Source organism: Protopterus annectens, chromosome 16.part0 (genome assembly GCF_019279795.1).
Source record: "Protopterus annectens isolate FY-2018-M chromosome 16.part0, PAN1.0, whole genome shotgun sequence".
In the NCBI taxonomy this organism is placed as follows: domain Eukaryota; kingdom Metazoa; phylum Chordata; order Ceratodontiformes; family Protopteridae; genus Protopterus; species Protopterus annectens.
In genome coordinates this window covers 339,864,174-339,876,581 of record NC_056750.1, presented here as the reverse complement: position 1 = coordinate 339,876,581, position 12,408 = coordinate 339,864,174, and the positions used below count along the sequence as shown (strand labels likewise).

The 12,408-nt window shown below is 40.3% G+C and overlaps 1 protein-coding gene across 1 annotated transcript in view; it reads left to right on the top strand.

The window, feature by feature from the left end:
• NUP188 (nucleoporin 188) overlaps nucleotides 1-12,408 on the top strand; it is a 3,305,077-nt gene that overhangs the window by 1,284,302 nt on the left and 2,008,367 nt on the right. Inside the window, exon 22 of the mRNA XM_044058121.1 lies at nucleotides 11,971-12,085. Coding sequence (XP_043914056.1) covers nucleotides 11,971-12,085 — 115 coding nt within the window. The remainder of the gene's footprint in view (nucleotides 1-11,970; nucleotides 12,086-12,408) is intronic.

Here is a 12,408-nt window from a genome sequence, read left to right as displayed (position 1 = left end):
TTTAACCATTTTGCTTCAAGGGTATGCTTCAAGAACCCTTTGAACCATCAGACATGGAAAACCATTTCTTTAGTCACTACTTCATCCGCTAGTCAAGTATCTGAACCTCCATGCAGTTCTCTATTATATCAGCGAATGCTTAAAATAGCGAATGCTGTTTTATCGACCATTTTAAATTGAAAACGCAAAATCCCAAACACAGAACAGCAATTTTTTTTTTCCCCTCACCGGGGGGGGGGGGGGGGGGGGATCACTTGCCCATTTTTGGACTTTGCTGTTTCCTCGACTATGGTGCGATCTCTGAGTTGGTATATTTAAGTAGGGGGGTTCTGGTGAACTAAGCCCCCCACTTTATTTTTTATGGAGCAGCGATTTTTTTTTCTCTGTGGGAAAAAAATCTCTGTTCCATGTGTTCGGCATTTGCCATTTCGATTTTTAAGGGTCGATTATACAACGTTCGGTATTTTAAGCATTCTCTGTTATAATATAGACCCCTCCATGCTCTATCTTCCAAATTTTCTTACCTGGTTTTCCGCAAAGGCAGGGTTTCCTTACAGACCAACCAGTCCTTTTTTTACCTAGGGTTGCTTCTAAGTCAATTATCAACCAAGTAATTCATTAACCTACTGGTTTTCTTTCCAAATTTTTCAAACAAGGTAGAATGCATGCTCCATCTTTTGGAAGTACATAGGCAACTTTGGTTTTATCTTCATAAAACCAAAGATTTCCAGAAGACTGACCAGTTTTGTATCCTCCTTACCCAAGAGATTAGGTAAGTTGCACTAGCCAAATGGTTAACCAATTGCCTCTCTCTTGCCTATAGTAAAAAAAAAAAAAAAAAAAGAAAAAAGGTGGATTGTTTTTGCCTAAGTTTTCTAGAGCCTGTTCCATAAGTTCTGTGCCTGTATCCTCCATTTTTTAGACAAAAGCTTCCATAGATGACATTTATGCAACTGTTACTTGGTCCAGTGGTCATACCTTTTATTGCTCATTACAAAGTGGATTCTGTTTCTAGGAACAGAGCCTCCTTTGGGTCTGCAGTACTCTGAAATATAATATTCTTCCATGAGGGCCACCCAAGGTTCATCTAGCTGGGAACTCTGTCCTGTCAATTGAGTGAATGAAAATGAGACCATCAGCTAAAGTTATGTATTGCCATAACATTACAGCTGTGTTGCGGATTTGCATTCTTCCTCAACTTCCCACCCTTCTAACCCCCTTTCCTTTGCGCCTTGACCAGCCTAAGGATATCACTTTGGAAACGGTTATTCCTTTTTTGAGCTCCAGTTCTTTTTCTTATGTTGTACTTCAGTTTTCTTAAGGAATTGATTCCTATGGGCAACAAACTCAATCTGAGATATGTTAGGTTGGTGGGACATTATGGGAAAAGGGAGGAGATTGAGAGTTTTTATCCAAGAATCTGGAAGAAGCAGCAGAGTCAGATCAGAGTCCCATCAGTTGAGGAAAAATAAAAATGGATAGCACAGATGTAACGTTATGGTGAGTACATTATTTTTTCACCTGTGTCTAAAGCAGAAGGTACTGTAAAACAAGGAAGAGTATTAATGAAGCCTGTAAAATATTACATGCTAACTATAAGAATCATTCATGGGAGGTTAGTAAAGAATGGAATGTCAGTTTACAAAGACACAATTGTAGGACATCTATTTGATTCCCAAGTTTGCAAAAAAAAAAAAGTCTAAAAGGTTCAAGATTTATCTGTGTAAGTGGTTGCATTGTTTTTATACCCCAAGCAGACTTCAAAATAATTTTCTTTGTGTAGATGGTAAATGCTGGAGGTATGATAAGAAAGAGATAGGTAACTGAATACATGTTTTTTTGGGAATGTAATGCACCGACACATTTTAAAAATTCATTACAGCGTACTTTGTTGATATGTTTGGGAAACAAATGGTTGTAGATAAGGTATAATGATTCTTTTGAGATAGGGGTATAGGGTATGAGTTGCCTAGATGTTGAGACTTAGTGTAATGCTATTGACTGCCAAAAAAATGCAGTTATGAGAAAAAGGAAATCAAAATTTAAATCAGCTGTAATTGCTGTATTGAATGTCTTACAGGAGATCAATAAATTGGAGGAGTGGGGTATTGAGAAAAGGAAAGGACAAATTACGTAGAATTAAATATTTGTGGTAACAGTGTATAAAGAGTAATGCTCAGTAAGAGGAGTGAGTTTTAAAGGAAGCCAATAACTGAGCAGTTTATGTAATGTTCAAGTAAATGAAAATTGTTTAAAAAGAAAATGTATACTGCATGAAAACAATGACAAATGTTACTCTGGTTTGTTTTCTTTACTGTTAGTATACTGGTACTCATGCATATGTTAAAATGTGATGATTCAATAAAGGTGTCAAAACATTGGAGCCCCTGGCTTTGCAGCCTGGGTTCCTACGGTGGTTCCCATTTTGATTGTGAGATCAGGGGCTTGGTTACCAAGGTTGCCCATTCATTCTGCCTGACGAGGTGGTCTTTGAGACAGGTTCATAATGAGGTGTTCAAAGAATGTGGTGCCTTGAGTGAATAACCTAGAGTCCTAGATAGTCTTTGGGAATCGTAACCCTCTCTACTTTCCACTGAGGTGGTAACTCAGTTGGAGAGGTTTTTTTAGGTGTCAAGTCCCTCTTTCAGAGTTTCTTTTGCAGCTGTTTCATAATTGATTCCTCTTAAGAACTCAGATTTACTGCCCCAGTTTCACTGGGGCTGGCATTTGGAACACACTTGCCCTTGATGGCCATGGAAACTCTGTTTAGATATGTTCAAGTTTGTTTCTGTCCCATAATTGAAGGATGGATTCTGCTGTTTTTTTCTTATTTTGTTTCCTGTGTCCTGTAGGAGGAGTTTGGAGCTGCTGTGGACCTCCTGGTTGTGTAAAATTGGGCGCATTCTCCATGCAGACGCAGCAGTACTTATTTCATTTTAGACTGATACCGTGTTGGAATCTTGATTTCCTGTTGAATGCATCTTCTCTACATTTGGGAATTGTCAGCTGCTGCCCTTAGACCCAGGTTTGGGTGAAAGATCGAGTTTCATCTCTCTCTTGTTTGGAAGCCTTCTTAGAGTGTTGCTGATTTTCTCCTTTTGGATGCTCTTTCTTTTTGGTGTCGAAGATCTTATTCAGCAGCTGCTGTGTAGGATCCTTTGATCCTATGGGCGAGGAGATTATCTGAAGATATACCTTTTTCTCCACTGGTGGTGTCTCCAGTGGGTGTTCTTTCTTGCCCCTATAGAGCCTAGTATGCAGGCTTTGGCCTTCTCTGTCCCTTTTGAGAGAGAGCTCTCCTCACTTTCTTCCTCTTTACCCATTAGTACAGAGTTTGTACCTGAGCTGATTGTTGTTTTTATTTTATTTATTTATTTATTTATTTTGAGGTGTGTAAATTTTTGAGGCAGTAATCACTCCCCTGTTCCCCATGGAAAGTAATGTTTTGTAGATAGGGCATCTAATCTGGATTCATGTGGTCAATGATTATTCTGTTGATGTTCCAGACTGAAAGCCCTATTGCAGTATTCTTAACCTATGGGTTATCACCAGTGATGTCCAGCCAGGGGTACCAGAGCTTTAACTTCCTCAGATTGTATGTCCGTGTGACCTCAGTTCGCAAGTGTAAGAGTATATAGGCAGATTTACGAACATAATTCTCCAGACTATTTTATCCCAATCTGAACACCGGTCTTGTATCCATCTGACTGATTGTTTTTGTCATTGGTACTGTTGCTATGAATTATCAGATAAGTGCTTTGTTGAGGAGCCTTCCTTTACCTTTTTAAACTGCCTTGCCTTATCAGTATTAGATGTCAGTTAGGAGAGGTGTGTGTGAGTGCTGTAGGCAAATCCGTATAAAGACTTGTATAACCACTGGCTGCTTAGATTGGGAGAGGAGCACTGTTACTACAAGGCCTGTTCCATTTGTCAATGTTTAGTACACAAGACTTTGTGTTCCAGTTTTATCATTGCCCAACATTTTTTTGGAGGCCCAGAGCCTAAAATATACCCCCAACCCTTAAGAAAAAGCGTAAAAGGCTTATGCTGGAGATTTGGTCTTTGATTCTGATGTACCTGCTGAGGTTTCAGAACCCACAATACGTCTGACTTCAGCTCATATGCTCTCTACCGAGAACCTTCTGGAGGTCAGTATGGTGTCTGAGGACCTTATGACTGAGAAAACCATAGAGAAAAGTGAACCGAGGGAAGCCCTCAGATACTTGTTAGGGAAGAGTTCCCAGGTAAACTACTAGAGGTACTTCAAGGATCTGAACCACCACTCTTGGTTCAGGCAGACGTCACACTAAAATAAACGTCAAAAAACTAACCATGTAAACATCTCCTCCTCCCTCTAGGGAGAAGGAGTGGATAGACGTTTTAGGGTCTGCTCAAAGCCATTTTGGCCCTGAAGCCTTCTTCCCAGCACCCTCCCACCACTACTCAAAAGGCTGTTCCTCTCAGAAAGGCCCACCCAGTCTTTCACCATCTCGGAAAAGATAACCACAGACCCCAATGGGTCCTTTATTCAAAAAAAAAAAAAAAAAAAGTCTATGCAGTGTCCTAGATGTGGATTCTTCCAGCAAATGCTATAATGTCCTCTTTACAACCAGATCCATCTATTTCCACCCATTCTGCAGGAATTAGAATCACAAAGCACAATAGAGAGGGTGCCCAGAGAATTAGTGGGGAAGGGGGGTTTTCTCCCAATTCTGTCTAGCACTAGGAAAAGAAAGGCAGTAGAGATCCATACTGGCTCTCTCCTTCCTAAACACTTTCCCAAAAATGAAAACCTTCACACTGCAACCTTTCATACTGCTACAGGCTTTGTTTGTTCTCTCTAGATCTGAAAGAAGTCTATTTCTAAACAGTTTGGCCACCTTGCAGGCAGTTCCTGAAAATTTGTTTTGGCCCATCTCACTTTCAGTTTACTGCTTTGCCTTTTTGGGCGGTCCACAGCCCCAGGAGTTTTCACAGTGTCTGACAGCAGTCATTGCTTTTTATTGAACCCAGGGAATTGAGATTTTTCCCTACTTAAACTATCTAGTGATCCAAGGTACCTTGCCAAATATTCTTCTGCAGCACCTCGAGTTCATCCTTAACCTGTTACAGTTAAGGTTCACAGTCAGTGACAAGAAGTCCTCTTTGCAGAAGTACAGAGCCTTAGACTACTTTCACAGTCTTTTCTCCCTTAGCCAGTACTCAGCCAGAGAGATCCTAAGGGCTCTGGGATTCATGGCTGCTACTGTCCCAGTGCTTCCTCTAGCAAACTGCATATGAGGAAGATCCAATGGTATCTGAAAACACTGGTCTCTATACTCACACTTCAGATGCAGTGATTCTTCTTTTGCCTAGTCTTGAAAGGGAATACTTGTGGTGGAAGGAACAGGTGACACACAGTCCAGGACTCGCCTTTACAACTTCAGCCGCAGTTCAGGAAATGTATACAGATGCCTCAAATGAAGCATGGGGAGCCTGGCGAATGACCCTTGGAGTATTGGACAGGTGGCAGCCAACACTATTAAAGGAACATATCAACTTGAAGGAGATGAGCGCCCTCATCCAAACTCAGGTTTTCTCTCCTGTCTGGAAACTAGGTCCTCTACAAGGATCCATAGACAACACCACTGTCCATGTGGTAGATGAGCAAGGGGGCATCAGATCATACCAGCTTTGCAGATTGACACAGCCTAGGACCTTGCCACCCAGAAAAGCATGTCACTAATAGATATACATTCATTCCATGTTAGCAGACACATTAAGCAGGACCTTGGAGGACTCTTAGAAATGGACCCTTACCAAACAGGTTTTCTTGGACATCCTTCCACATTTGGGCACATCTTAGATTGACTGGTTTCCTCAAACAACAAACCGCTCCCTGTCTTCTACAACAGGGACCCTTGCCTTTCACCCTGAAGGGCAGATGCTTTCTCCTTACATAGACAGGGAAATTCCTCTATGCCTTCCTTCCACTACCTCTTATTTCTAGGGTTCTGTCATCTCCAAAAAGGGGAAAAAAACTTTTGCTAGAGACCCCCCCCCCTTTTTTAGCCTAGACAGCACTGGTTCCCTCTTTTTCTTCTTCGCATAGATCTCATTACACAGCAGAAAGGGTCTCTACCAGATTCCAACCAGTCATCCCCTGTACCTAGCCCTATAGATGATATGGTTCTAATTCCATGCAGTCAAGTTCTCCAAGAAGCCAGGTGACCCTCCACTCCAAAATCCCACATAGCCTTGTGGAAGAGATTTTCATTTTGGTGCCATAGGAATGGACAGAACCCAACAAATCAGAGGTGCCTTCCATATTGAAGTATCAGTGTGAGCTCAAGCATACAGCCTGGCTTGTTATATCAAAGCCCACCTGTCAGCAATCTCTGCTTGTATACCTCTCTATTGCTCCCTTATGTCTAGATCCGGTGGTCATGCTATTTGTTAAAGGGGTTCTGCATCTTAGACCACCACTGAAGCCCAAAACACCTCCTTTGGACAAAAGCTTACCTTACCTCCTTTTGAACCAGTAGCGTCATCAAACTTTAAATGTTGTGCCTGGAAAACTGTCTTCCTTCAGGATTTCAGTTCAGCTAGGAGAGTTTCAGAGCTTCAAGTACTCATGCCTATTCCTCCCTTATTTTTCAATAGGACAGGGTGACCCTAAGGACTAATCCTTCATTCATGCCCAAAGTAGTGAATGAGCTGTCAGGCCATCAACCTTACTACTTTCTTTCCCAGTCCAGTGAATGATGGGAGGTTCCTACACTCTAGATATTCACAGGCAGCTAAGATTCTGTCTGTTCAAAACAAAATCATTTAGAACAGACATGTCCAACCTGCGGCTCGCAGGCCGAATGCGGCCATCATAGCTCTTCCATGAGGCCCCCAACCTCTAACTGCAACATCGATATACGCATGCACCAAAACACTTTTTTTTGTTTTGTGTTTTTCACACCCGTGACCTATAACTCTGTCAGTGTGCACATTTACCAAAGCACCATTCTAGTTTTGATTTTTTTTTGAGCCAAAGAAGGATCTGTGTGTGTGTGTCCCGCCACTATTTTGTGCCAAAGAATCAGTGTGTGTGTGTGTTTTCTCGCTGAAGAGGAAATTGTGTATGGATTTTCTGTCATTGCCTTTGAAACGAACAGCACTTATCTGTATTCATTGGTAAGTACAGAGTGAGTGAATGAGTGAGTACATGCATGAAAGCAGAATGTGTATATGAAAGTAGAAGAGTGTGTGTGTGTGTGTGTGTGTGTGTGTGTGTGTGTGTGTGTGTGTGTGTGTTTGTGTGTGTGTGTGTGTGTGTGTGAGGCAGAGAGACACATGCACAAAGAGGCTAATGATGATCAATCTACCTACTGAACACAAATAAGTTAGCTCACAAATATATCATACATTAAAAGTACACTTTCATTAAATTGTGGCTTTCCTGACAGAGAGAGTGTAGTATTGAATATGAAATCATACCTCTCAACTGTATGGATTTTTGCTTCATCTTCCAATTTGTGTCTTTTAGGAAATAAAATTAGTCATCCAAGGTAATGCAGTTCCAGGGAGTAAGAATGAGATAGCAGCCTAGGGTTACTGGGTCAGTAGTGGATTGACTCTGTGGGACTGTAGCATATAAAGTTGAATTGTTTTTTTCTGACTAACAAAAAAGCACCCAGTACTGTTTTTGTCATTGGTGGGTTCTAAGCAGTGGCAGATTGGACAACAATAAGTATAGCTTTGATGGATCATCAATACTGGCAAATTAGGTGGGCACAATGTCATTTTTTAAATGTTGTGGGTTTTAGTGTGTGTGTGTTTGTGTGTTGAGAGAGCTGCAACAGTAGATGATTATTAAATCATTAGGGACTTACGGGCTGTGGAGTAGGTTTCTTTGTTTCAAAATCTGATACTTGAGTATTAGGCATGCCGAAAGTAGATTTTTTTTAAGACATAGCTTCTTGCCATTTGCAGTGGATGGATATTTATATTTAGTGGACAATGCTAGCAGTATGAGTGTGGTCCTGTAGGGATCTGGAGGATGCCAAGTCTACCATTGCCAATGTCTTGTAAAGTGAGCTGGAAATGGATATTGAGATGTTACTGAAAAAATACAGTAAGTGGGCTTAGGAATACAGTTTAATTAAACAAAGTGCACTCGCAATTTGCAGGCCATAATTTAATTTATTTCAGGTAGTCCAGATCCTGGTAGATTGTATCCCATTAGACTTAATTAGGGAGAGCTACCATTCCTGGGAAATAAGCAGCCCTAGTTTCAGTGAAAGCTCTGTGGTTGTTTGCCGGTAGGAAGTTGCAGGATGTGGATGCAATGTGTTTTATTTATTATTTTTAATGCATTTGTCATTTCAAAGCATGGTTTTCTTTGTTGCAAAATAAGGCAGGATTGAATGAACCATATAATGCTTAACTGACAATGATGGGATAGAAAGATTATAAGTGATGTATAATGTTTGCAGCTACAGTTATTTCAATGGTGTCTGTGATGCATAACTATTTTTGGGCCTGTGTCCTACTTTTATTTTTCCTCTTTCTCCAGATTTCTTGCTCTAAGGTTGAGAGGTATGGTTTGATACTAAATCAGAAGGTTGTATCAGAAGGTTGTAAGACTTTTCAGCATAAATACGAGAAACAGAGCCTTTTTAATATCTTTGCTTATTTTCAATATAAACTGCCATGTAACCTTGTAAATAACCTTCTTATTAAGATACTTTAACTCTTTTGGAATTGACAAGTATGTTTTATTGGTTCGGACCTAAGCATAGAGTGCTAATGTGACACCTCAATAAACTGTCAGTCTGTGAATAACTTCTGCACAAATTAAAATGTTTGAATGTCAAATGGCTTTAGATTGGGGGAAGTTATATGTTTACCCCAGTATGTAGTATGATTTTAGAGAGTTTATGGATTTCTTATTGATTTACTTTTTGCTGAGCAGTTGTTTGCTAATTTATTGATGGTCCTTTTGGTGGTGGGAAATTGGATGGATGAGTCCATCTCTAGTATGATTTTTTGTTTCAGATATTTTTACTTCCAGACAATTTCATTCAGTGAGTGTGTGTCATGTGATTACTGAGGTTGCCTATTTTAGAAGTAGGGGCCCCTTTTGTGAGTGTGTGAAAGAGAGAGATTTAATATGTATACTGAATATATGTTTGCAAATGGAATTCTTAGTTAAATTGGCCCCTCTTCTTGGGCAAGTAGACTTGAGTAACCAATATTGGTTCTTAACCATCCAGCTAGGAAAGTTTAGTATGTGGATTTTCCATCTGGTTTGATGAAGGCTATGCTACTTTACTCAAGGTGTGCATTTATGGCTATCCATCCAGTTGTGTTCTGAACTACATTGTTGGATAATGAGAAGAGCTTTTTACAGAAGTTGAAGGTTTTGTATCAAGAACCTGTCCATACAGAGTGGCTTGTTTATGTTGCAGTGAAGGCTATGGTCTTTGTAGTGAGCGTTTTAAGTATAACCAGTATTTCTGATGTGGAGGAAGTCTCTTAAGGCAGGATCTTTCTTAGCCTGGAAAGCAAGCCAGTGATTAAATTTATTGGGGTCAGTGAGAGAAAGAGGAAGGCAAGAAGCTTTTTAGTCTGTTTGAATAACTAAGTGACCTTAGTCCTTTGACCTTTTTTGTCAGAAATGGTTGTAGTTTTTCTTTTGGCAGGGTGTTTTGCTGAGGTACATGCCAAAAGGGGCTTTGCACTCAGTAATGGCTTTTATAAAGGAAGAATACAGGGATGTTATGACCACCTTGTCCCTGGATGAGATACCCTTACTAATGAGGTGGACCATGGAAAAAGCTTTCCGTACAATGGAGACAACATGGTGGTCAAAAGTCAGGTTTCTATCAACCTGGGTGCCCAAGCACCTCACGACTGATTGCGTGCTTACAACATTGTTATTAATGTGATAATTTCTGGTGACATCACTCTCCCCAAAGGGGATGATGATGATGCATTTTTGGCATTTAGCTTGAGGCCATGTTTCTGGCACTAGTCATTTGTTTGGGTGAGACTCTCTTTTAGCTTATTTAGAACTGTTTTATTAAGTCAGTAATGTGAATTCTTTACTTTATTGCAAATTTGTTGGCTTATTTTTGTGGATTATAGTATTGTAGGACTGCTAATGTTGACATTTTATGTAGCTGGACTGCTGGAGAGGTTTTCCCAGTGAGAAATGCTATTGCTGTAGTGAATATCTGTTTGTTTGTAAAAAAAAAAAAAAAAAAAAAAAAAAAAAATGTGTGTGTATAAATATATATATATATATTAACTAAGATGTTAGAGTTAACTGTTAGATATTAGAATTAGAATTTTAAGGCAAATATTAGCCATTTATTACATTTATTCATTCATTGTTCGAATGCTCCTACAGTACAGCCAAGAGGTCAACTTTGGTCGCCTGCGGCAGCAAGAGAGTTAACTATATGATATATTTTATATGCAGCCCCAAGACCATTTCTGTTCACTCAATGTGGCCCTGCAAGCCAAAAGGTTGGACACCCCTAGTGTAGAGGTATGACAGTGGCTGTCCTCCATTCAGCTAGGACGAAGCCGATGCTCAGGCTTTGGTTGAATGGAGTGCCTAATGGAGCTGAGAGCTCATGTCTCAGTTCATGTAGGATATAGCTAGGGGTGTTATCAAGTCTCATTGAGACTGCATTTTTTGCCTTTGAGAGGGCATTAAGGACTTGCTCCATGGTGATGAGGGGATGGGGTCAGGTGCTGGGGATGTCCTGGCTTACTGATGGGGGAGACAGGGGGTGAAGTTTTCACTGAACTTGTCTGCCAGCAGGTTAGCTATATCTATGGCGTTTTTATATGTGGTGGTGTTTGACCACCAGTTCAGAGCAGATTTGGGTGTTACCTTTGAGATTGTGGACATATGTGAAGAAGGCCTTGTAATTGTTCTTTGTGGATGTGGGCAATTTGGACTCAGCCATAGAGAATTTCACTAGTGACCTTATTTGTTTGTTCAGACAAAGGAGAGATTACTTCCAACTTCGAACCTGCTCCTCCTTGGTCCTGGGCAGCATTTTTTCCTTTTATTATAGAGTTTGTTTATTGCTGCTGTCCACCAGGCAGGTTTACTCTTCCTTGAGGAAGATGATTTGGTCCTGTCAGGTATTGCCGAGTCCATATAGCCATGTAGGTGCTCATACAGTTTTTGTTTTGTAGGCTTGGACATTGGTGCTAGTTCCAGCTGAAGGAGCGGTAGCTGTGAAGCTGCTTATACTTGCTCTAAGGAGATTGTAGTCAGTTTTTGGAAGTTTTTTTGTTTGACCCTGACAAGGGGGATGGGTCAAGGGAGATTGTGATTTCAAAAGTGATCTCGTTATGGTATGCTCTTACCAAGGAGGATGACACTGTAGAGGTGCTACAGTGGCTACTCATGTTGGTTAGGACCAGGTCCAGGATATTTTCACCTCTTAGGGGTGTTAACCAGCTGATCCAGTGCATTGTCATTGAATGAATTTGAGGAATCTGTGGATGTTCATGTGCTCCTAAAACAAATTTCAAATGTTTTTTGGTGAACAGACTCAGTCTGAGGTAATGTGTTCTGCATATGGGGATTATAGGTAGGGAGAAGAGCCTGAGCTTCAGATCTAAAGCTTTGAAGTAGCCGAAGCTGGATCTGAGACACATCTGCTGAAAAATGGGTAGAATACAATAACACAGATCTAACATTATGGTAAGTACGTAATTTTTATTTTCCCAACAACAGTCTGAGGAATAGTCTGAGAAGCATTGTTAAAATCCAGAGAAACTGGATTCATTAGGTTCTTTGACACTTTCGTGATCCTCACTCAGAAATTTATCAAGCTGAATTGGTCGGGTTTTTGTTGGCTGACTGTGCTATCTTTTTAATGAGCAGTAATGTTATGTAGTGGCATGTCTGCTTCATTTTGGCTTACTTAGAGATCACCTTTTAAATAGTCTGCTTTTTTTTTTCTCATTTAGTGGTGAAGGAATGAATGCTGGAAATTATGGTAACCTCTTGATCGGTGTTGAGCAGCCACAGGGAGAATATAGCATCACCACTGCTTTCCTCCATCTGATCACTACCCTCATTAAGGTAACTGTAGTGTTCTGAATTGGATTTTAAAGAATACTTTGAGTAGTAAAAAGTAATGCTTACATTTTTCACAAAGGCATCAGATGGTAGAGTTCCAATCATCGTCATTAAAACATAGTTCAAGTAGAACAGTGCTATTTTTGTGAGTCGTTTATTTCCTGCTGGTTAGAGGTTTTAAGACCCTTTGGGAAAAAAAATCCCTTTTCATTGTAAAATAGACCATTATTTTATTAGCGAGTCTGCCTCGTGTACTGATGGACCTAATGCAGTATGTGTTAGAGTGTTGTGAATCTTTATTCCTTGCTGTTTCATTTCTGTTTTCA